This window comes from Capsicum annuum, chromosome 3 (assembly GCF_002878395.1).
Source record: "Capsicum annuum cultivar UCD-10X-F1 chromosome 3, UCD10Xv1.1, whole genome shotgun sequence".
In the NCBI taxonomy this organism is placed as follows: Eukaryota; Viridiplantae; Streptophyta; class Magnoliopsida; order Solanales; family Solanaceae; genus Capsicum; species Capsicum annuum.
This window is the reverse complement of record NC_061113.1, coordinates 266,638,899-266,663,366: the sequence shown is the minus strand read 5'-3', so window position 1 is coordinate 266,663,366 and position 24,468 is coordinate 266,638,899. Positions and strand designations below refer to the sequence as shown.

Below are 24,468 nucleotides of genomic sequence, written 5' to 3'. Positions count from 1 at the left end.
CTGACCAATGACTTCCTTCAAATAATTGCGAGTTTGATAACCTGTTATGGGATGGTGAAGCAACTGATGGTGCAAAACCCTGTCAACAAAAAAAGGAATAGGCATTCAGTTTATACAAGTCTATTTGTCTTAGGGGCTTAGGAAAACCAAACAATCAGCTTTATAGTAGGCGAAACTGACGAAGTCATTCTACATATGTCATGAAATCCAACTGCTAGAATATTGTTTGATGAACAGAAAGCAATTTAAACTCCAAAATCACTTACATATATAATTTTTGTAATTTATTTACATCATCTAATAGTTCGGAGCAAACAGATTGTGCCAATGAAAAACGAATTAGGACCACAAAATTCTTGAGTTCTATTGAAAATGGCTCCTGTTATGCAACCTTAGAACAGCATTACCAGCCTATAAGAAAGAGCATATATATCCCTCTAAGAACACATAAAGGGAGTCCATCACTAATTCTTTTTTATATTGACAGAACATAAACCAAAACATGATGGATTCAGATTACTTTAACCAGTTCCTTTCTCTTGTGTTTCTTCAAACATCATAGCTAAGTAAATATACCTATGAACTTGCTCATTTTGCATTTGTGTAATGACCCACTACTTCTTTGGACTGTTTTTCTTGAGCCGAGGGTCTATCAAAAACATTCCCTTTTCCTCGCGGTAGGGGTAAGATCTACTTATACGTTGTATCCTCTCCAAACCCCACTTTGTGAAACTACAACTGGGTATGGTGTTGTTGTGTAATGACCCACTAGTCAAAAATCACCTAAATCCTTTTGAACTTTTGAACATTTAAGTTAATGTAACATGTAAAATCACCTTTAACACAGCTAAAAATACAACACCATGATTATCAAGAAAATGTAAGGAAAGAAGCAAGTGAGTGAAGGGAAAAAAGAAACAATCTTTATGTCATTATAATTTAGGGATTACAAGCCCTTTTATCTTTTTGTTCTTCTGTTGAACTAAAAAAAAAAGAGGAGATATGATCACAAAAAATGTAGAGCTGAAGAGTTTTACTGCAAGTGTTGATTGAAAAGATGTAGCAGCGCCTTGTTTAGGTTCTTGTTTCACCCCCATCACTCTTCCACTCCTTAGAGTAGCCATTGTAATTTCTGGTGCTTGATCTTTTTTATCCACCTCTCTTGCTTTCTTCAAAGTTCAAATTTTCACTATTTTTTTTTTTTTCTCTCACTCAGGCAAAACAGCAGTTTACACTAATGAGACAAAGGGTACAAGAGCAATTCAAACTTTACAGTACTAAACTCGGCAAAAGGACTCTCTCTGTGCAGCAAGAATCCGCTGTTACACGTGTTTCAATGCTATTGATTAGGCTCCCCTTTTGTTTCCAAAATTGTATGTGATACTTTTCAAAAATATTTGCCATTAATGAGGTCACTGACAGTAAAATGTTGTACAGATGGAGAAAGATTAAATGTGATGGAGACATTCAGAAATTGGTTTTTATCAGTGGTCTGTCTTAAGCTCCTTATGAATTTGCATGTCATATTACTATTCTTAATTTTCTAGAGATTATTCAAGGGGAGAGGAATGATGGCAATGAAAACAATATTAGAAATAGGCAGTCAAATAACCCGTTCCTTTCTGAAAGCTCTATTTTCACTCTATTTCTACACTAGTGTAAGGACGTTGAGGTATAAGTTTACACATTCACTTGACTTTATTCCCTCAGAAATCTTCCAGTGAACAATAGAAAAAGGAATGGGACAAAGAGTTTTCAGGGGAAAAAAATTACTACTAGAATTCACTTCTACCAGCCCAATAATTCTAGAACTGTTTTATACTATCATCGGCCATCAAAATAAATGCAGCACTACAGCCATGAATTTTATCATTTTCTCCGAATACTATTGCAAAATTCCTTTCACAGAGAACAGCATTTGTACATTAATAAAAATGGAGAAAACTAATGAAAAAATACAACACGCGCTTTAAGTCATCTTTTTACTATGCTGACGGAATGAAGGATCCGTACTTAAAAAAACTCTCCGACAGCTCACACCAAATCTGAAAGTCGTTGAAAATGCTTCGCGCCAAGCCACAAACTCTTCCCTGGTATTTGACCCAACCCCTCGAAGGGCGAGAATGTTACAACCATTTTCATGTCAAAGCAATGATCAGATTAAATCAGGGGTGGAGAACCAGTCCAGAAGCAACAAGAACCCTTGTAGACCTGACAATTCCCGCTAGAACCATCCTAATGTTGTCGGTGTATACTCTAGAAGCTCGATACAGTTCCACTTAGCGTCTCCAGCACTCTTCCAGAGAGATTACTTGAGCTTGAAGTGGACAACTAGATGTGTAGATCCTTCAGCGCGTTTAGTTTCTCTAATCTCCCATTTGATGAAAGAGAAGAATCTTCACCAGCATTTAGGCCTACAGCTCCATTTGCAGGAGATTTTTGTATCTGATTGTTAGCTGAACTTCGAATACCTCCGAAGTAAGTCGAGTACAGGAAGTACTCAGCACAACGAGCTTTCCATCCTACAAGAGTGTCTCAAAAACATCACCACCCACAGAATCACCAGATATGATGTAAAATAGGCTGTTACTGATGTATTTAATAAAAAAGGTATCATCTCATACATAATATACTCAGCAACCACCCCAATCAACAGAAAGGGATGCATGAAAAAAAGAACAGACTACAATAGAAATATATCAGAAGCAGAGGCAAACATATGCATGCAGTTAACTTCAACTCAACTACACGCCAAAGGAAGACTTAAGATGTACAATATGAAAAGACAGAAGGAAGTACAATGGTAACGAACTTACTGGATGCAGCATCGTGGTCAACCAGAGTTGTCTCGAGGAGTTTGTGAACTGTAATAGAGTCATTCAGTTTCCACGATCTGACATTTCCTTGTTCCCCGTCCCTAATTTGGAGAAGAAGAAAAAAAAGAGGTGATTTCTTGCTATTAGGCATATATAACGAAATATATTAGCTGTGTGATGATAATACAAATTAATGTGATGAAAACAGGATCTTACATAGAAACGAGATCATTAACCGAGTCTTCAATTAATTTAACAGCCTCAGCCTTTTTGTCTGGTTTCAGAACATATAGCAACTCAGCCACAGCAGCCCTATGTATCAGTGATTCTGCAAATACCATGCAATCAGAAATCATGTTTTCAGCAAGAATGAGAGAAGGGAGTAAGATGCATAAACTAATAGAAGTATATTACTGTTAAGACACTGACCTCTATGTTTCTCAAGAAAAGTGTTGTTTGCCTCTATGAGAGATTTACCGTGCAACTGGCTGAAAAGGTCAATTAGAAACATATAGAAACCTCAGTATAATTACAAGATCAATAGCATCATACAATAACAAGATCCACAATCCCAACTAGTACGGGTCACTTATCGTGAATTCTCATATAAATGCAGGTACTATAACCAGTAGAGTATCAACACAGAAAACATTTAAACATAAGATATATGGAGAACGGAGAAGTGCATTCAAGATATAACCTAAAGGCAGGTCGTTCTGCTTCCAAGACACCCCAGATGAGTTTTTCAGTATCGGTTACTGGAGTAGGTAACGAATCAACTTTGTGGAAGAACTTTATCTGAAAGAGATCAAAGTTCGTATGAGAAACAAGCAAATACGGAATACTTCAAGAAATAAAGCATGACGTGCTTACAAAACAATAATATCAATGGAATTCTTGATGCCATAAAAGCATACCAAGCATAGATGTGATTTTGGATCATCTGCATCCAACCGCATTAAATGCTTTATTGCCTGGAAAAGGAAAAAGATCAAAGGAATTAATTGTCAATATTCCTAAAAGTGCTGCTACTATGACTACATCTCAATCTCAAACAAGATGCAGGTCAAGCAGGCCCATTTCATTCTTACACAAAAATTCGTGAAATTAGGACTGCTATTAAACATCACACTTATCCTGACAGTGGCATACAATCCCTATCTAAACTAAAAAAGCTCAAATCAAACATCGGACCTGGAACAGAAGTACCAATAATGACTAACCTTAGTTCTTGGTATATTTCCTATAAAGTTTATTTGCTTCCATGATTTCATTAATGTTCTATGCAAGTCATTTGAGAAAACTATCCTCCATAAGATTAGAGGTCTACCTCATCCCTTTTAACATCTTCAATGGCAGTGCTTTTAAGGATCCACATAGAACATGACCCAACTATTCCAGGTGGCATACTCCCTTTTTCTTTTGTGTGTGTACAGCAGAGAAGGAAAATAGAAATTCCTGAATCCAGATACAACTAGCAAAGGCAACTAAACCAAGGGGGGAAGGCAGGGAAGCAGAGTAATCTCAAGCAGTTAACTATATGTGTGGCCACTACTATGTCACAAAGATATACCAATATAACAATAATAAAAACTTGACAGAATCTTGCACCAAGGAGGAAAAAAAATTTCCCAACCTCAACTTAAACTATAAAGGATATTACCTGCAAGGCTAGCAAGATCTTCTGCTTCCTCATGTTTACTTCAAAGGACAGCAAATGTGTCTCTAAGCAATCTGGTGAATGCTTAAGGAGAAGCTTGAGGTACTTTGAAGCTTCTGCCAGAGGATCTTCAGTCTGAAAGATTCAGTGACAAGATAATACTCTCATCAAATCAAAAAATCCTGACTGGCCAAATTAATAAAGCATTGTTGTTCCTATTTTACTGGACATACTTGGATTTTCGAGCATTCCAAAGGTTTGACACGATATCACAAGAAACAGATATTGATCATTCAAAAAAATTCTCAAAAGGATTGACGTGATATCACAAGTAACAGCTATTGATCACTCAAAAAAATATTTGAAAAGGTATACTCAAAAAAATATTTTAAAAGGTAGTAAATTAAAACATCAGCATAAAGGAAGTGCTGGAATCCATATTTACAGGTTACATTAAGCAAAAATATCACCAGCTCAGCTCACAAGGATTCTATGATTGATTCTGCTTCATCTACATTTTTTCCTTCACACCAAAAATGTCATTACAAAATATAATTCATCTTAATATCCTGTATTGAGCTACTTTTATCTTCAAAACATTTTGCATGGATACTTCATATTCCATACAAATTTAAATCCAAAGTGCACCAATATATCCAGCATGATTCACTCCATAAAAAGATAATGGAATAGTCCTCATCCCCCCACCCCCACCCCCCATCCCCACCCACAAAAAAAAAAAAGGAAAAAGTTAATGGAATAGTTTCTCCGGACTACTCTAAATTCATACCAGAAATTGTGCAAAGAATGGATGGGTACTTTATACCTAAAAGATGTGACAGATGGCAGAAAAGTGAATACCTGAATCAATTTTTCACCATGTGGATCAGGATCTACAGGCTTTACATGGCGCTTTCCAGATTTAGCAACAGTAGTTGCATTGGTTTCCTCAATTTTAACTTCTGCTTCCTAAAAATAATTCAAAAGATTAAAGCACATATACTAAGTTGAAATTTTCAAAGAACGAGAAGAAGCAAATCTGAGTACTTTCTTAGCTCGTGCTTCTGCCTTCCTCAGTTTTTGCTTTAATTTCTTTTTCTGAGAAGGAGGCAACTTGGACATTGCATCATCCTCTTCAGATGCTGACTTCAAAGGAGAATCATACAGCTTCAGATAGCATCTGATGTAAAGGCAAAAAAAAGCATAAAAAACATAAAGAATTTCAGTAAAGCAATTCTCAGTAAGCTTGCAGGTAATCAAACCAGAAAGCTAGGATAATATAAGCAGACACGTTCCAGTCTTCTATTGCTCCACTTCAACAGGAAAGTTCATTTCTAATGCAAAATAGCACCACATAGTTGAGAGCAGCTAAAATTTAAAGATTGGGCAAGTAAAAAAATCAGTACCTGATAGCACCACAAGCTGCTTTGCGAAAATACGCATGGGAATGAAGTCGATCTTGAAACTTCAACATTTCTACGTAGGCCCGCAGAGTCATTTTTCTTAGGCAGTAGGAGTGAAAATCAAATTGGTCCTCCGTGATATCCGCGTAATGCTTCTCCACCGCCAGAAACTTCTTTAAGGCCCTTCCCAGCTCACCTTGACGAAGGTAACTTTCCCCTGATGCTAGTTCATACCTTTCATATATATAATTAAACAAAACCAGTAAGACAGAGTCACACAAACTTCAGATCATGATCGGGCTCCAAGAAGAGACTTACCACATACACTGCATATCATAAAGGTTATTATGTTGCTCCCCATCTTTGGTGAATAGTACAGCAGTCTTTTCAGCCAATGCGACCTTCAGTCATATGTCCAGCACAACGTAGTTGGAAGTCAAATTATGAACCAAGGTAATTCATGAGAATTGACAACAAGAAAAGAAAATAAAATCAAGTAAAAGAGAGAACACATAACAAAGATTTCCACCTGATCTGCCTGAAGCATACGCTTGACACATTCGCTATTAACATATCGATCTGCAAGATCCATACACCTAGCTTCATCAGCAAGTGCAGCAGCTGCTGCCAAGTCACCAGTATGCTTTAGTATGCGGCTCTGTTTTGAACAGATAACAAGAAAGGTTATTCAAATATATATACGGGACGCCAAAGCAATGATTTTTCTTTGATAAGGAGGCCAAGCAATGATTTATGAACAAATCTTAAGTTACTCCAGGTAACGAAATCCCGGAACATGATTATAGAATCTAAGTGGAAAGAAGAAAGTTGCAAATATTGTCTCTGGTTACTATGTCAAAAGAAATTGTCACTGTACTAGATGGGCTTCCTGTCAATATGAACCTTCCAAGGTTAATTTTTGGCTTTACTTTGGAAAAAAAGAATGTTATTACAAAAGGCAATGGAGAATCAGAAATATGCAAGAAAATGATAATCACTAAAATGGCAGGACAAACTAAAACATACAATTTATCATGTGTATATAGTAGCTTTAATATTAATTGATGGTAAACAAAAGCTCAACTTTGAGTAAACCAAAAGAGGGAAGATGAAAATGAGTTTGAAATTACAGCAGATTCTCAAAGAGTTCGGTGCCAAAACTACCCTTAAAAGGAAAATTTTGAAATACAGCCAAGGGGAAAATTTGGGATGAAACAGGAAAGAGACAATTTTTTTATTAAGGAGAGAGGTTAACTCTGTAGCAAAGCTAGAGCTTTGACAAAATGAACTGTATTTTGCTATTTCATTTTGGTGCAAAGAAATAAAACAACAAAATTTACTTCTCCTTCATTTCCAGATCTAACTTCAAGCAGATAACATCACAAACGGCAAGAAATAAACAGCAATTCAGAAATCCAGCAATCATCTTAAAAGTCGAAATTAGTTTCTCAGATGTCAATTTGAAGATGTATCAGCTCCATAAGAAATGGATAGCTATTATACATGTTCCTTCCCCTTTCGTACACTTGGTAACAGGTTTAGTGTCATTGGATAGGGCGTATGGGTTAATAATCTTCAGCGCATCAATCAGCCAACTACGCCACGATTCCGATCTAGTGGAGGTCTTTGTATAAATTCTATTTATGTTCCACTCTATTATGGCACTTATTCGTGTACAGAAACAATTTGCCTTTAAGGGTTTCCTAAAACTAGAGGTTTTCAAAATCTCAGACTTACTTACACTAACATAATATCTCAAGCCAAACTATAAAAAGACCCGCAAAACACTGGTGGCACACTGGTAATGCAAGTGTAACAACAAATAAGAACTAATCCCGACTAACGCCTATAAGAATCATATTTCTCTTTTCCTTTTATAACACGTGTCCGAACCAGCTTGTCCGCACCTCGACTATTCTACCAGATACATTCTATCACCCACCAGCACAATTATCGGGCAACGCCGCCAACCAAGGTTTAGGCAACAGTAACAACATACCCAATGCAATCCCACAAGTGGAGTCGGGGGAGGGTAGTGTGTAAACAGACCTTACCCAATACTGTGGTAAGAGGCTGTTTTCAATAGACCCTCGGGCCTCGGCTCTAGAAAGCAATTCAAAGCAGCGACAAAGGCTAAGGCAAATGGGAAAAATTCACCTCGCATTTTTGTCTTTGCTGGGATTGAACCCAGTTCTTCTAGGTTTTCACTCACGATATTGATCATCAAGCCACACCCTTGGGCGCAAAACTAAAAGGGTAAATGGGTTCTATTGTAAGAGAACGGAAAGAGACTGGATATCCCACCGTTCATTTTTAGAATCTTGACCGAAAGCAACTTCTAGAAACAACTATTGAAACAACTATTGATATTGCCAATAGCAAAGTCAAACGGATACATAAAGTAACCTAAAAAATGATAAAAAGTCAAAATACCTTGACAGAATATAAATCTATTACAGTTGGAGTGTGCTCAATTGCCTCGTCAATTTTAGTAAGAGCAATGTCATACTGTTCGCGTCTATCATAGTGCTGCAGGAACATAGTTTTTCATCAATTTGGAGAGTGAAAAGGAAACACAGAAGGGTTGGACTAAAACGGAGGACAAGTGCCCAAACCTGAGCCGAATAAAATAAAGTCCACATAAGTGTTGAAGGTGGTTCCTTCTCCACACTGCACTTAAAGCATAAGGTCATATCTGTAAGTATGTGACCCCAAAATAATAGCAAAGCCCACAGAGACCATAAAGAACAACAATAGGCATTGAACACAGCAAGCACATAGTATGTTTACGCATTAACAAAGGCAAATTGTATCCCAATTGAGTTCGTGTTAACTGAATTCTCAACTGCATCCTGGCTACTTATTAGAGATTTGAGATAACTCAATCACCATCACTCCAAGTTAGATGGTTACACTGTTTTTATATACAGTTGTTGAGAGTTAATAGCAGTCAGTAGTGCCTTCGAGAATCCTAAATAGCACTGACTATAACAATACGGCATCAGCCGGAGGATTTCTTAAATTTGACAAGAGAAGGCAATGCAACCCCCACAAAGTATTTTAAGCTAAAAGTATTATGCAAAAGAAAATATTCATGCAAATTGAAAGATCCAAGTTCTGACCCTTCCCCAGACCTTGGGCATAGCAGGACTATAGTGCATCAGGCTGCCCTTCGTGTAGATTAAAAATAAGAACGGAATATAAAATCAACTAATTAAACATCAAAGCAGAACTGCTCAATCCTCAAACTTCCTCTGTGAAGTTGTATTGACTAACAGGAGTACACCAACCCTAAAATAAAATTTGAGGAAAAGAGGAACAAAATAGTTTAACATAGTAAACAAACACACCACACAAGATCCTGGACTATCAAAAAATCGAAATACACAAATGTAGGTTCACTTTAAATTTTATAAAATATATGTCACTAACTTTTTAAAAAACAAGGGAGTGCCCAGACGCACAACTATATCATGTGATGTTTTGAAAACTGTGGAAACCCTATACCACATGGCCCTATGTAACTAACTTTAAACATCTTGTCTGCTCTTTCACACCCTCAATATAGCATAAATTTATTAATCTTACCAAGCCAAAGGAAAATAAGTTCTGCAAAAATAGTTTCCATAAAAGAATTGGAAACTAGTAATAATTATTAAGAAACACTTTAATCTCAAAATTGTATTTAAATATCTTACTGTTGGGTTCAAAGAAAGAAATTTATTTAGAAACACTGACCTATTCTTCCAAATTAGCACTACACTTAATAAATTATCCCAGGAACTTTTTCAAAACAGGTCTAATCTTTAGTCAAGATACTCATCAGAGACTGTCAAGTGTCAAGCCCTCGAGATGGTTCAGAAGGGACGAGATAGTACAAAATGGACGGATACAGGCTAGACAAGCTTCTTACTGACATGAAATGTGACTAAGAACAACAAGAAAGCAAATCAGTTCAGGTAGAAGAGGTATAAGCTCAGTACAGAGGTTTAGTTAATTCTTCAGTGGAATCAAGAAACATGCCATAGTGTAACATTAGACCAAAAATTAGGCAAACGTATACCTCCCAGGGTATCCACCAGTATCCTTAAGTGATTGCTCAAGCTTTGAAACCAATTCCCCTAGAATATCGGCCTGCAAGAATTAAACGAAGCAGAAATCACTCAAAAATATAATCAGGATTGCAATAATCATGCAGTACTCTTTATGCCAAATCGCAACAAGGAGCATCTGCACTAACCTTGCCAGGATGATCATATAGCGGATAAAGATCAGAAAACAAAGAAGGAACCCCCTACATATGCATCAGTAAAAGAAGTATCAGCTCAGCTCTAAGACCAAGGAAACCAAAAGGGGTGCTAAGACTAAATACTTTTGTCAGAAGAGGTCGAATATAATTCTCTGCAGCTTCTCGAAACTTGTCATCTCGGAGAAAATCAAGTGGAATTCTCTGCAAAAGAACATGGAAAAAGGAAACAGAAGAATAAGACGAAAGAAACAAATAAACAAAGAAAGTTTTTATGCATACCATTTTTTTGGAAATGGTAAAGTTGAGAACTCCAGAAAGATGTTAGAATCTAGTTATTTACAAATATCGTAAGAAGTCTACGAATTGTATATCTTCTACACAAGACTTTACACCAAAAATAAAAGGTGGCAACACATCTATTCTTGACTTTCTGAATAATATTGATTCATCTTAAAAACATCCACCATTTCTCTCCTTCCATATTGTCCACTAAATGCAAAAACAGATTCATCTATCATTTCCATGTTGTTTATTATGCATACTGAAAAATGATGTTTAATAAGATCATCACTTTTCCTACATCAAAAAAAAAAAAGGATAACAACTTCTCCACAACCAAACAAAAAGAATATTTTTGGCTACTGCACCACAAGAACTTCTTTTTGTAAAACAGCCGAGCAATCCCTGAGGCCAGGGGCACACGATTCAAAAATCGGTAGACAATGAGCCCATTACACACGGTGAAAGGTAGAGCTAGAGCACAAGCATCAGGTCTTTTTCTTTTTTCAAAAAAAATATATATAAGCACCCCGACTTCAAGAAATGTAACATTTGGAAGTGAGGAGCCATGTAACAAAAGTAGAACTAAAATCTCCAACGAAGATCTACTTGAAAATTCCTCACCAAGAACGCCACCATGTCCTAAGTTCTTTGATTGCGCGGGGCCCGACGAGATTCCGGTAGATTTTTGGAAGTTCGCTGGTGAAGCAGGTTTAAGGTGGTTGACCGTTTTGTTTAACGGCATTTTCATGTCTGCGAGAATGTTGAAGGCTTGGAGATGGAGCACGATGATTCCGTTATATAAAAACAAGGGTGACATTCAGAGTAGCAACAACTATAGGGGTATTAAGTTGTTGAGTCACACTATGAAGATTTGGGAGAGAGTGGTGGAACGGAGATTGAGGAGGGTGGTGTCCATTTCGGAGAATCAGTTTGGATTTATGCCTGGTCGCTCGACGACAGAGGCAATCCACCTGGTGAGGAGATTAGTGGAGCAGTATAGGGAAAGGAAGAGGGATTTGCACATGCTGTTCATCGACCTGGAGAAGGCGTATGACAAAGTCCCTAGGTTCTTTGGAGATGCTTGGAGGTGAGAGGGGTCCCGGTGGCGTACATCAGAGCTATTAAGGACATGTACGATGGAGGGAAGACTCGGGTGAGGACGGCGGGAGGAGCTCAGAGCATTTTCCGGTCGAGACAGGATTGCATCAGGGATAGACTCTCAATCCTTTCCTGTTTGCGTTGGTAATGGACGTGTTGACGCGGAGTATCCAAGGTGCGGTGCCTTGGTGTATGTTATTTGCGGATGATGTAGTGTTGATCGATGAGACGCGGGGGGTGTGAATGAAAAATTGGAGGTTTGGAGACAAACCTTGAATCTAAGGGGTTCAGGGTGAGTAGATCCAAGACGGAGTATATGGAATGCAAGTTTAGTGACTTGAGGCAGGAGGACGATGTGGTGGTGAGGTTGGACTCCCAGGATGTTTGTAAGAGGGATAGTTTTAAGTATCTTAGGCCTATGATCCAGGGGAATGACGAGATTGATGAGGATGTCTCTAATCGTATTGGAGCAGGATGGATGAAGTGAAGGCTCGCCTCAGGAGTGTTGTATGATAAAAAGGTGCTCCTTAAACTTAAAGGCAAATTCTACTGAGTGGCAGTCCGTCCAGCCATGCTATATGAAGCGAAGTGTTGGCCAATCAAGAACTCCCACATCCAAAAATTGAAGGTGGCTGACATAAGAATGTTGCGTTGGATATGTGGACTTACTAGAGGGGATCGAGTTAGGAATGAGATTATCCGGGAGAAGGTGGAAATGGCTTCGATGGAGGATAAGTTGCGGAAAGGAAGATTGAGATGGTTTGGGCATGTGATGAGGAGGGATGAGAGGCTAGCTTTGGATGGCTTCAGGAGAAGTAGAGGTAGGCCAAAGAACTACTAGAGGGAGGTGATTAGACATGACATGGAGCAGCTACAACTTACTAAGGACATGACCTTAGATAGGAAGGTGTGGAGGGCGTGAATAAGGGTAGAAGGCTAGTGTGAGTGTGTGGGTTGTAGCAAGTAGTTAGGTGATTTTCTTGTGTAGCCAGGTTAGTATTCTTTCGACTGTGTCCATAGGTAGGAGTCTCTAGCCAGGAGAGTTTGGGTATGGTGGGTGTCTTTGGTATGTGTGTGTATGTTCCTACTTGGTGGGTGTCCAATTTCTTAGTCCTTATTTCGTAGTGCTCTTATTTCTCTTATCTTGCATTTTCTATGACTTCTATTTTTGCTATTTTATTCCTTATTTCTATTATGTCATCCATCCTGCTGCTTGTTTCATTATGACCTTGTTTACTATTCTTTATCTTGAGCCGAGGGTCTATCGAAAACAGCCTCTCTACTTCTTCGGAGGTAGCGGTATGGACTGCGTACATCTTACCCTCCCCAGACCCCACTACTTTGTGGGAACACACTTTTTTGTTGTTGTTGTTGTTTATATCCTACACTTACTGAACTACTCAGAAAAAAGTAATGCTTAGGACATAAAGAAAATGCTAAGCCTGTTGCAACATTAGAATATCAACAAAACCTAGCGGGTTAACATTAAACAAGGTGTCATTAATCATGTGGAGAAAACAAAAACAAAAATGTGCTATAGCGGCTTAGCATCAACGAAGATCATTACGCAGGATGAAGTCAATTACCTTTACAGCAGATGATCTATTATACTGATGGGCAAGTACTCTGTACAAATTGTCTAGTCTATCAATTTCATCAGCAGTATATTGCCCATTTTCTGAATACAGTCCCAAACATTTTTGTAAACCCTCATAGTATCTGAAAGTTACACAAAACATATCACAGGAAAGTTACTTCTTCAGCTTAGAGTAAAGGCAAGCTAACGACATGTTCCAGGGAAAAAAAAGGTCCAGCAACATAAGAAGAAAAAATGCATGCCTGCAATTATTAGAAACCAGCCCAAAATACCCTAGTTAGGTGTTACAAAAGAGAGAAATGAAGAGCATCAATGTAAAATTAAAAGGACGATTTCATAAGCCTATCCAACTGAGTAAAACAAATCAAACAGGCAACAAAAAAAAAATCTAACTAGCTTCCCCTTTCACTTGCTTACCTTGAACCCAATACATACGAGGTATGATGATTCACTTTAAACCTTAGATACAGGGAAATACCTATATCCCAACTTACGGAAGTTCTTATTCGTTGTCAAAACCATTTAAGAATGCTCCACAAGCACTTTTATGAGTAGTATGGAGACACAGAAATAGGAGAGCTTTTTGGGATAGAGAGACTTGTACAATTGAGGTAGCCTCTTATCCCTTGTTTCTTTTTAGTGCACCCCTAAGGTTCCAACTTGTATAGAAGTCCGGGCGTCTTTTGTGGAAAATAATTTGTTTTTGTAGGTTCTCTACTTCTTGGTACCACTTGCAGACAAGATTTCTCCAATTACTTGATAAAATTATTTACCTAATAAAAAAAGGAAGAACACTTTACCTGGACCTTGAATCATGATGCAAATAAATACTTTTTTAGGTTATTTTTCTTAATTTGGTTCACTTGGCAAAGACGGGAAAAACAGATATTAACGGAAAAAAACTGATTTAGAAGTTTGGCAGACCTAGAAGCTGCATAAGTGTTTATTTCTTTTTCAAAAGAAAAAAATTTGCAGACCTGATTTCTGCTGAAAGGAAAGAGAACAGACAAGACATCCAAACAGTAGGGATTAAAGAAACACAAAGCCAAACGTTTTGAAAGGAAGCAACTAAAGACAAAAGATACATATTTATCACTAATCAGTTTCTTTCTGATATTCCGATACAGAGTATCCAACAGCAGAAACCTGAATTCAAAATTCCATTTTGTACTTGGCACGATTATTGGGGAAAAGTGCCTCACGAGACAACTAAAGACAAACGCTTTGAAACATAAAGCCAAACGTTTTGAAAGGAAGCAACTAAAGACAAAAGATACATATTTATCACTAATCAGTTTCTTTCTGATATTCCGACAGTGTATCCAACAGCAGAAACCTGCATTCAAAATTCCATTTTGTACTTGGCATGATTATTGGGGAAAAGTGCCTCAGGAGAACAGCATGAAATACTAGTCTTTTGACAAACACCTGAGTTTGAAAAGAAAGATTTACACAAATAGAAATGATTTAGGTATAGTCTCACCTGATAACAGTGATTTTACTAGATGAAGGTTATCCACCATAAGTTAGAGCAAAGTTGAACAACAAACAAATAGATAATTATGTACCTGTAATTGTCAGGATTCATGGTGAGAAGCACTCTGAACAATTTTTCACCTTCCTCGAAGCAGCCAAGCTTCAAAAGAAGTAAAGCTTCTTGCTCCTTGTAGTCCAATTTGTCAACCTGAGGTGGCATAATATAGTCAATACTCATTCCTAATTTGAAACAATTTCATGGCACTAAATTATATGTGCGTACCATCTTCGACTCCTTCTTGTGTAATTCTTCAAGAGCCCTCTCAGGAAAGCCACATTCGTCTAACAAAGAGATCTGAAATAGTCATAAGCATGTGACACAGAAGTTACAAAATCAAGCAACATCATCAAGAGAGGCAATTAATATAAAAAATCTCCATAATCAGCAATGCCAGCAAACACCATCAAGTTAGTATATCTCATAAAAAAAAACACCACCAAGTTAGTACCAGAAATCCACCACCACCAGCACCACCAACCCCAAAAAACACACGCATTCATCTATGTAAAAATGTTAGCTAAGGAAAACCAGCGATTGAAGAATCAAAATGTTTTCAGAGAACTCATGATGATCCAAAATTTCCAATCCAGATATAAAGCAACTTTAAGTACGGCCCGACTATAACACAATGCCGCAGCTATCATAGGCAGAACTTTCAAGTTTCGGGTTGTCTCGAACCGTATCAATCAGAAACATTATTGGACCAGTCACTTTTTACATGTGCAACTACGAAATACACTTCACTGCCAGACACCTTTCTGAATATGGAGCTAAATCAACTGCAATGTATGCAAGAAGGTAGAAAATCTACACCATCTTGAATCATTTTATTGACAGTAGAACCATGAAAAACTCCAGCTTGAAAAACTACTCTCGTACTAAATTTAATTTCTGAAAACAGGAAATTCCAAATAAATGAAGTATGGGAAGTTTCGAGCCTGAAAGCGCAAAACCTTAACAGTACAAAGCTAAAGCAGATTGTATTTGCACAAGTGTCCTTGCTGCTACCAGACACAGTCCTTGGATTAAGATAAAATCGTAAACAAAAGTAAAACTCTATTCCTTGCAACGACTAGTTTTTGTTTTGAAAATCCTTGCAAAGACTATTACCTTGTACAGGAGCATCTCCCCATGTTCACAGCGTTCATTCTCTGGGGGATAGTCATCATCAAGAGTCCCTTCATATGCCTCAAGGATATCAACAGCTTTTGATCCACTAACAAATAACAAAAGGAACTACCTCAACATGCACGGACTAGATAATAGAACTGAATGACATCGAATCTCAAGGAACAAATAAATGTGTGTAAAATAAACGGTGAAAGAAGCAGCAACAAGGAGTACCCAGTACCACTATGCATGATCCTACCTAAACAACTTAGAAACTTCAGGCAAAAGGAAACCCACTGAAGATAACAAGAAAGAAAATGATGAACTTCCTCTTAGACACTACAAAATAGAAGTTCTGAAGATGCCATACATTCACGCCAATAGCTATATCAGACCTCAATTGTTATGACGACTTTTGATTTCTTCACCCTTCTTGTCTTATTCTTTTTCAACAACACAGGAATCCATGTCAATAGTGATAAGAAAAAATCCACACAGTACAACTTCCAAAGTGATAAAACATCTCCAGCATCTTCAAGCTTCAATTATTTAAGAGTGCTTCTCTTTTTTCTACTGAAACAAATCAGCTAAATACTGAATAGAGCTTAATATCAAATTAGCCACTTAAGCAACCTAAATGTTGTCCACACATAAATTCAAAATAGGTCCTACTGGTGGAAACTAACAAGAGAAAATTAAAAGAGCAACGGAACTAAGAGAAGACGGATCAATTTCCTTGTCATCAAAAAAAAAAACGGAGGAGTTGGATCAACTGTCAATAGATAGGAAAGGAGTGCCATTTTTGTAACGTCAAACGTCTTCAAATTTTGTATTTTTGGTGTAGGAGGAACATTAAAAATGTTAATGGAGGATGTATGAGACTTGGACTCCCACATGATGAGTCAAGTCCGGATTTTGCAGGCTTTGCTACCTCCTTGTTAGTTGGTTCTGATTAGTAGAAAAATTCAACTGCAAATTTTCAATCATAGCGACTTTAGGTGCTGACATTATCCCCATTCACGTCAGAAAAAACATATAATGCTGCAGTCCTCAGAGGCGTCAGCAAAACAAGTCACCAAGAAGGAAAAACAAATCTAAATTCTAATGTTTGTAGTAGCTATTTCTACCATACTAGAAGCAACGCATACTTTGAGTTTAAATGATGAGCGACGGCAAAGCCAATCCAGTTCATCCGATGATTTGGTTTTAGAGTGAGCAATTGCTGTCTTGTTTCAACAAAACCTTCCAAGTCACGCATTTGTGCCTGTAAAAAAAAATAAAAAAGCGCAGAAATTGGACAAATCAGGATAGATGAACTTAACAATGAAGGGAAAAGGTAGTCAGCATAACAGAAGAATTATTCTAGCAATGTTACTGTGATAAGCTCTTAGCTATAACTCTAACAAAACTTTGAAAAGCTGATGATCAATTAAGAAGCCCTTCCACTACTAAATTAGATAGACAAAGCTAAGAATCAAGTAATCAGAGCAGCAATTCATTGAAGCACATATTAAAACAAATATGCAATCCATATGGGCCAGACTTGCACATCTACATGCTTCTGTAAATAAGAGGCTCCATGTAATAAGCAGTCTTAAGAACCCATTTGAAGACGATGACCAGATTACAGATAGGCCACATCAAAGAGCACACAAAATGAATTGCTGAAACGCTATGCACATAATTGATACGAGCATTACACTGTGGGTGTCTTGTTTCTTTTATTATCTAGTGGTGTGTGACCTCATTTTGTTGTTTGTTTTTATGTTATCAGCTTGTTATACTGTTATTTGCCATGTATTTCATCTGGGTAGTGGTATGGACTGCGTACACTTTACCCTCCCCAGACCCCACTTTGTGGGAATACATTGGGAATGTTGTTGTTGTTGTTGTATAATTGATACGAGAATTGTACTTGGATCAACAAGAGACAGCATGGAAGTCAACACCATGTAAGACTCCAAAAATAGAACTTGGATCAAGGAAAGAAGACATAAAATATCAACGGTGTGTAGTTCCAGAAACATATTTGTCACAAGGCACTTCCAGAAACATATTTGTCACAAGGCACTTTAAAATGAAACTAAGTATCAACGCAAAAATAATGGCAAAAATAATAACTATATATAATGAACTTCTAGTCTGCCCTCTTCTAATACAATAACTTCCTATCGAATCTGCTTAATGTACTACTTAAGGAATAAAGAACTCCTTAAGGGATACGGATGGGAAGAACATAAGCACATAACATATAACACTAGAAAACACGTTAATGAGGCTTCAGGTTTGACAATCACAAGGGGGAGTGAAAGATAAATTGAAGTGCACACAACAACTCAGTTTAATCCTAAAAAAAGGTAGGATGTACGCAGACCTTACCCCTACCTTTGTGGGGTAGAAAGGTTGTCCCCTGTAGACCCTCAAAATAAGAGTAAGCAGGAATGAAAAGAAAATAGTGACAGCAAATAAGAAGTAGTACAGCAAATAAAGCAACGGGTACTAATAAATATCTGAGAATAAGATCCTAAATGAAATACTAATTAATACTACCAAATAGGGAAAAGATGGGGCGAGGATAGTACCCAAAGTGCACAAATGGTCAGAAAGAAAGAAAAGGGAACTAATAACTGAAACATTTGTTACTAAGAAGATTAGAAGGGTCCCACCTGTAGAAGGGATAGGTCTCGCAATATCTCAATATTGTCAGGATCAATCCTAAGGGCATTTCGATAGCACTTAATTGCTTCTCGGTACTCTCTATCAGACCGGTACAGGAGACCATAAACGTGCCAACAAACATGGCTCTTAAGGTCATTCTGCACAGAGAGGAGGACAATTAATTCCAAAGCTTTTTTTAGCAAGACAGCAAATTAATTCCAAAAATATCACAAACAAGAATCCAACCTAAAGCTCTTATCAGAATAAAGAATCCAACCTAAAGCACTATGCTTTAAATTCCAAAAGTGCAAAAAAAAAAAAAAGCGAAAAAGGAAAGGAAAACTACACCTTCAATCCAAGCCGGACAAGTTCATATGCTTCTAACTTCCGGTCCATACAATTCAATGTTAATCCTTTCATTGACAGTGTTTCTGATAACCACAACACAAAGTACACAGTAGCATTAGCATACGCAGATGGAAACTTATGTCCTGCTGCCTTCTAGCGTGTATCATTAAGAGTATATGCTAGATGCGTTGAACAGGTGAAGCTAGTTAACTATTTGAATCTGACAATCTAACATGGCAGAAATGGCTGTAGAGTTGAATCCATGAATATAGATGTATCAAAGAATGTTACGATGAAAAAACTGATGTTTATTTCCAGTGGAACCATGAAAAGGAACCAACCATTTATTTTCAACTTTTATTCTGGGTATGCTGCAATAAAATTGGACTTACCTCCATGATTAGGAAATTTCTTGAGAATCGTATCAGCGGCTTTTAATCCTTTCTTATACTGCTTAGTCTCATAAGATTTCTGCAGGAATTGAGGATCGCTATTAGATTAACCATGTTTTAAGAAACAAACAATGCCAGAAATGGAATAAAGATCAACCCAGACCACCTCTTAATATCAAGTCACAGATAGTCAGAATGAGGACATACACTCACAATAAAATTAACTTAAATTTCTTATGCACTCATCTATGCAATGTTGACATAAGTCGGATAACAATACGTTAATCCTCCTAAAAGAAATTAACATATTTTGGCTACATGCTGAGAAAGAAAAAGCTTGTTCCTTGTAACTTGGTAGTTAAGTCTGGCAAGAGACTCTTTCTCAAGGAAAAGTCCGGCAAGTGACTCCTAACACTTCACAGCCAATACTTGAATGGTTCAGGGGGCTAAATTGAAGACTGAAGGGAACAATTATCAATTGCCTCAAATGTTATTAAATATAACAGTATTCAAAACAAATTCTGTGGAAGTGTTACTGCCAGCATGTAATCGGGATCTTCTCCACATACATGATCAAATCGGATAAAGGTCGACCTTAACAAAGAGACAAAAAGGAAAAGCTATCCAACTAAAACTCAAAACTAATAGAAAGACTATAGCTTGTGTCAATGTATGAGTAAAAGCGCTTGCATTAATAAAAAAAATCATGGAAATCATTTCTCGATTAGAAGATTATTCATTGGGCACCAATTTACACTCCTGCAGAACAGATAATTAATATAGAAACTATAATAAATATTGTATGCTGTTCCATCCAAACAAGCATCTTGACCGAACGACTCATTATCTCTCCACCACCAAAAGGATCTCGAAAAGTCACCAGCTTTAGTTCAAAATCTAAGCTAAATAAGGATTACAGTAACATTCAAATCAAATATCCATTTCAAATGCTTCAGTCAAATTAACAATTCAGTGAAGCAATTGGCATGATTTCTAGGGTTAAATCGACAAGAATGAGAAAAAGGGAATGCTGGCCAACTAACTCAAACCTAATATAAAGACCATCATATGTGTCAATGGGCAGAGTAGTAAAAGCACTTGCATTACTAAAAAAGTCATGGAAATCACTTATTGACGATAAGATTATTCAGCCGGCTCCATTTCACACTCCTTCAGAACAAAAACTTGATATAGAAAATGTAATAAATACTGTATTGATGTTCCATCCAAACAACTATCTCGACTGAACGAATCATTATCTCTCAACCGCCAAAATGATCTCGAAAAGTCACCAGCTTTAGTTCAAATCCACAGAATGAAGCTAGAATTACATCAACATTCAAATCACACATCCAATTCTAATGGCTTCAATCATCTTTTAAAAAGTCAGTGAAGTAATTGACACGAATTCTAGGGTTAAATCAACAAGAACGTAAAAAGGGAACGCTATCCAACTAACTCAAAACTAATAGAAAGACCATCACTTGTACCAATCGGCAGAGGAGTAAAAAGCACTTGCATTACTGAAAAAATCATGGAAATTATTTATGATAAGATATTCAGTCGACGCCACGCCATTTCACACAGACACTAGATATAAAAAATGTAATAAATACTGTATGATGTTCCATCCGAACAACCATCTCGACTGAACGAATCATTATCTCTCCACTGCCAAAAACGATCTCGAAGAGTCACCGGCTTTAGTTCAAATCCACAAAGCTAAGTACCAATTACATTAACAATCAAATCAGACATCCAGTTCGAATTGCTTCAATCATCATAAAACAGTCAGTGAAGCACTAATTGGCATGAATTAGTTCTAAATTAACGAGACCGAATAAGATTAAATTCGACCAATAAAAATCAACTTAATAAAATTCACTGTAAAGCATCGATTGAAGTAGAAAATAAAGCTGAAGACTCACAACGATGAGTTTAAAGAGATTAGCCTCCTTCGGAGGAAGCGAAGCGCCCATTGCTGCAGAGCGGAGATTGTTAAGATTGAGAGAATCGAGGGAAAGATTGTTAAGATTGAAAGTGGGAAAATGAAGGCTGCGATAGAGAAATAAGGAAGAGTAAAGGGGGGAGGCTTTTTATCTGCTGCAACCCTACTCCGGTGTAAGATTTGGGCAACTGGAGAAGCGCAGATAGGAGGCTCCGCGTGGGTCTTTTGGTAATTTCACGGTCGAATCACAAATTTTATTTTTTTTTCGGAAATTTACACAAACCTTGATTATTATTTTTAAACAAGAAATAAATTGTAAAAGACTAAGAACTCGATTGATAGCTGATTTGGAGATGAATTATGACGATATTAAATTTTCTAATGATATAGATTATTCATGTATAATATTAATTTAGTGTTTGGTTTGTAATTTAGAAACCAACACCACTAATAATAGTTGATCTGGAAATGAACTATGACGATATTAAATATTGTAGTTGCTTATGATATAAATTATTCATGTATCATATTAATGTGGTGTTTGGTTTATAATTTAAAAACCAACATAATTAATATATGTATGAGCTATAAGGAAATCTAGGTATATTTTATCCAGAATTGAGGGTTCAATAATTAATCCTTGCATAACTAACACGTGCATAAAATGATATATAGATTTTCACATAACTAACTTTGCATTACTAATACATGCATAACTCTTACCATATATCGAACAACCCCATGTTTCACGAAAAATATTTTATCTATAATCTATATCTATCTATAATCTATAATATATTGAAAGTGTGAAATACCTTAGAAATATTGTTTGAACTTTTTGCCCTTCATTAAAAGTTTTTGTTTTAGATAAAATCACCTTTTTATTATTTTTTCTAATATTTAAGAGCTAAAAATTAATTAAGTATATTTATTATAAAACTTTTCCTTATTAAAAGTCATCAGAATTGATAACAACTAATGTTTTTTTCATTAGTTTAAGAATTCTAAATCAACTAAATTTAATTTAAAAAGATATAAAAAATCTATAAATCTACTCGATGTTGAAATTATAAAAGTTGAAAATCATAAATGAAAGGGGCAATACTCAGAAAAATACCTGAACTTTGACCGGACTTCCAGTTAAGCATACTGAACTTTGTGGGGTTCCTGTTACCGCCTATACTTTTTTTCCATATTTCAATGGCATATATTTGCCCACTTGGATCATTGCGTGTAACGCGCATTGAGCGCGTGAAAGTGTTAAAAAAACGTTATAAACCTTTTTTTTGGTTCAAATAGCCCCTCAATTTTCATTATAAACCTTTATTTTATTTTTCTCCATTAAAATAATACTCACATAATCACTGTCTTTACTCCACATACAGTGAAGACACTAACCATACACACACTGCCATAGAATCGAGAGAGGGGTGAATCAAGAGAGACTGTGAGAAATTAAGAGAAAACAAGAGAGGAAAATAGGTCGTTCTTCAATTTTCCGGCGACAGCCGAATCTGGGAAACATAAACTACTGATTTTGAGATTTGAATAAAATTATTGAAGAAAGTTTTTCAATTTGAATTTGAAATTTGAGAAAAAAAAATCTTAAAAAAATAGTATAAACTAAATAAAAGTCAAATTTCAAGAATTAAGAATCAAGATTTTGGTGAAAAAATAACGATTACCAATTTTGTTTGTAGGAGAAATATTAAATTATTTGTAGTATTACCAGTATTTTAGAATTATTTGTAGTACTACCATTGTTGTTTATAGGAGGAATATGGTTGTAATGGTGAAAATGCTGAAAATGGAGAAGAAAGAGCGTGTGTTTACACCTTCAACTGCCAAAACTGGGTATAGTATTTTGGGGGTAATAATTCTACTTTTAAAAATTAAGGGGGGGGGGGGGGGGTGGAGAGTGGGTTAATTCCACTTAAAAAAAGTCTAGGTGGGTAATAGAATCCCGCAAAGTTCAGTATACTCAACTAAAAATTCGGTCAAAGTTCAGGTATTTTCCTGATTATTATCCTTAAATGAAATAAATTGACTATTGGATGAGTATATAGCAAGGAAGTGAGAACAAGATATAAGGGTTACATATTTTATTATTATATTTTTTTATTTAATAACAAAATTATACCAAACCAAATTATGGATAATCGAGTTTTCTATTAATTTGATTTAGTATAATTGTTTTATTTGATCAGTACAACCTTATTTAAAACAATAGGACTTGATTTATTTATTTTAAAAAATTGCTTTTATGTTTTTTTTTTTTACTTTTTTTAGAAAAACCAAAGTTGGTTTGAGATTTTTATTTTTAAATAAGCTAATATTATACATTATTTAGGTTGAGACTTCTTTAAAAAAATAAGTTGATTATACTTTATTTAAATTTTTGAAATTAATGAAATGTCCTTATCTCATCTAGATAAGAAATTATAATAATTAATACTTCCAAATTAATTAAAATTCAGCTTATATAAAAAGAACTTTTAAAACTCTATTTAAGTGATATTTTCAATCAAATTTTACAAGAAACATAAACACTAACTTATTCTATTTTTAGTTTTCTTCTTATTTTGATTTTGGTTCGTGTCATATTATTGCATTCAGAGTCATCATCATCCTCTTTGTCTTTCTTTATTTGATTTTCACTTCACTTACTTCTTTCTTTTGTCTTTGCTTTTGCAGGTTCCAAAACGTATATAAGGAAAAAACAAGTTTATGTATAGAATTTACTTATTCAATGAAATCTTGATAGTATCTATGATTAAGACAATAAATTTGTTTGTGATTTGAGGTAAGTTTTAAATTTTTTTGTATATTTTTGAAGTTTACGATAAATAATTTGTCATATATTCTTGATAGACAACTGTTAATTGAGAAGTTAATAATAATCATGTATTTTTGATTGATAAATATTAATTTATAAATATTTTGTGATTTTTTTAAATGACTCATATGCAATTAACAACTCAAAATTAACTTATTTGCAATTTTAATGTCCAAAAATATATAATAAGAAAGAAAATATTATCAATGATGTTGGTAGATTTTACGTGAAAAAGGACTCCTAATTGTTTTTTGAACTTCATGTGTAAGATGCATATGTGTGCATTTTTTTTTTAATGTTTTACACTTCACCCTGATTCTTTTATCAAATTTACGTGAAAATTACATAACGAAATGACAATAGTATATATTTTTCTTTTCGGTAATTAACTTTTATGTCAAGAGAATGACAGTAGCATATAAGCTGCCACCAGCACACCATGGTTGTTTGATACGTATTTATATTTATATTTATATTTATATTTATATTTATATTTATATTTATATTTATATTTATATTTATATTTATATTTAT

General features: G+C 35.7%; 1 protein-coding gene across 1 annotated transcript; it reads right to left on the bottom strand.

Moving 5' to 3' along the window:
- Window positions 1-1,860: 1,860 nt before the first annotated feature.
- On the bottom strand, window positions 1,861-21,297 carry LOC107861855 (N-terminal acetyltransferase A complex auxiliary subunit NAA15). The gene is made up of 26 exons (XM_016707232.2): window positions 21,079-21,297; window positions 19,151-19,229; window positions 18,759-18,841; window positions 18,419-18,568; window positions 16,901-17,016; window positions 15,753-15,858; window positions 14,865-14,936; window positions 14,674-14,789; window positions 13,095-13,227; window positions 10,252-10,329; window positions 10,120-10,173; window positions 9,943-10,013; window positions 8,495-8,549; window positions 8,313-8,408; window positions 6,409-6,537; window positions 6,198-6,280; window positions 5,883-6,113; window positions 5,524-5,656; window positions 5,338-5,445; window positions 4,480-4,611; window positions 3,734-3,790; window positions 3,517-3,614; window positions 3,246-3,304; window positions 3,033-3,144; window positions 2,817-2,917; window positions 1,861-2,522 (listed from the first exon to the last, which is right to left on the bottom strand). Exons 1-26 carry the CDS (start codon window positions 21,127-21,129, stop codon window positions 2,332-2,334), a joined length of 2,694 nt encoding a protein of 897 aa, XP_016562718.1. The 5' UTR covers window positions 21,130-21,297; the 3' UTR covers window positions 1,861-2,331.
- Between the last annotated feature and the right edge of the window lie 3,171 nt (window positions 21,298-24,468).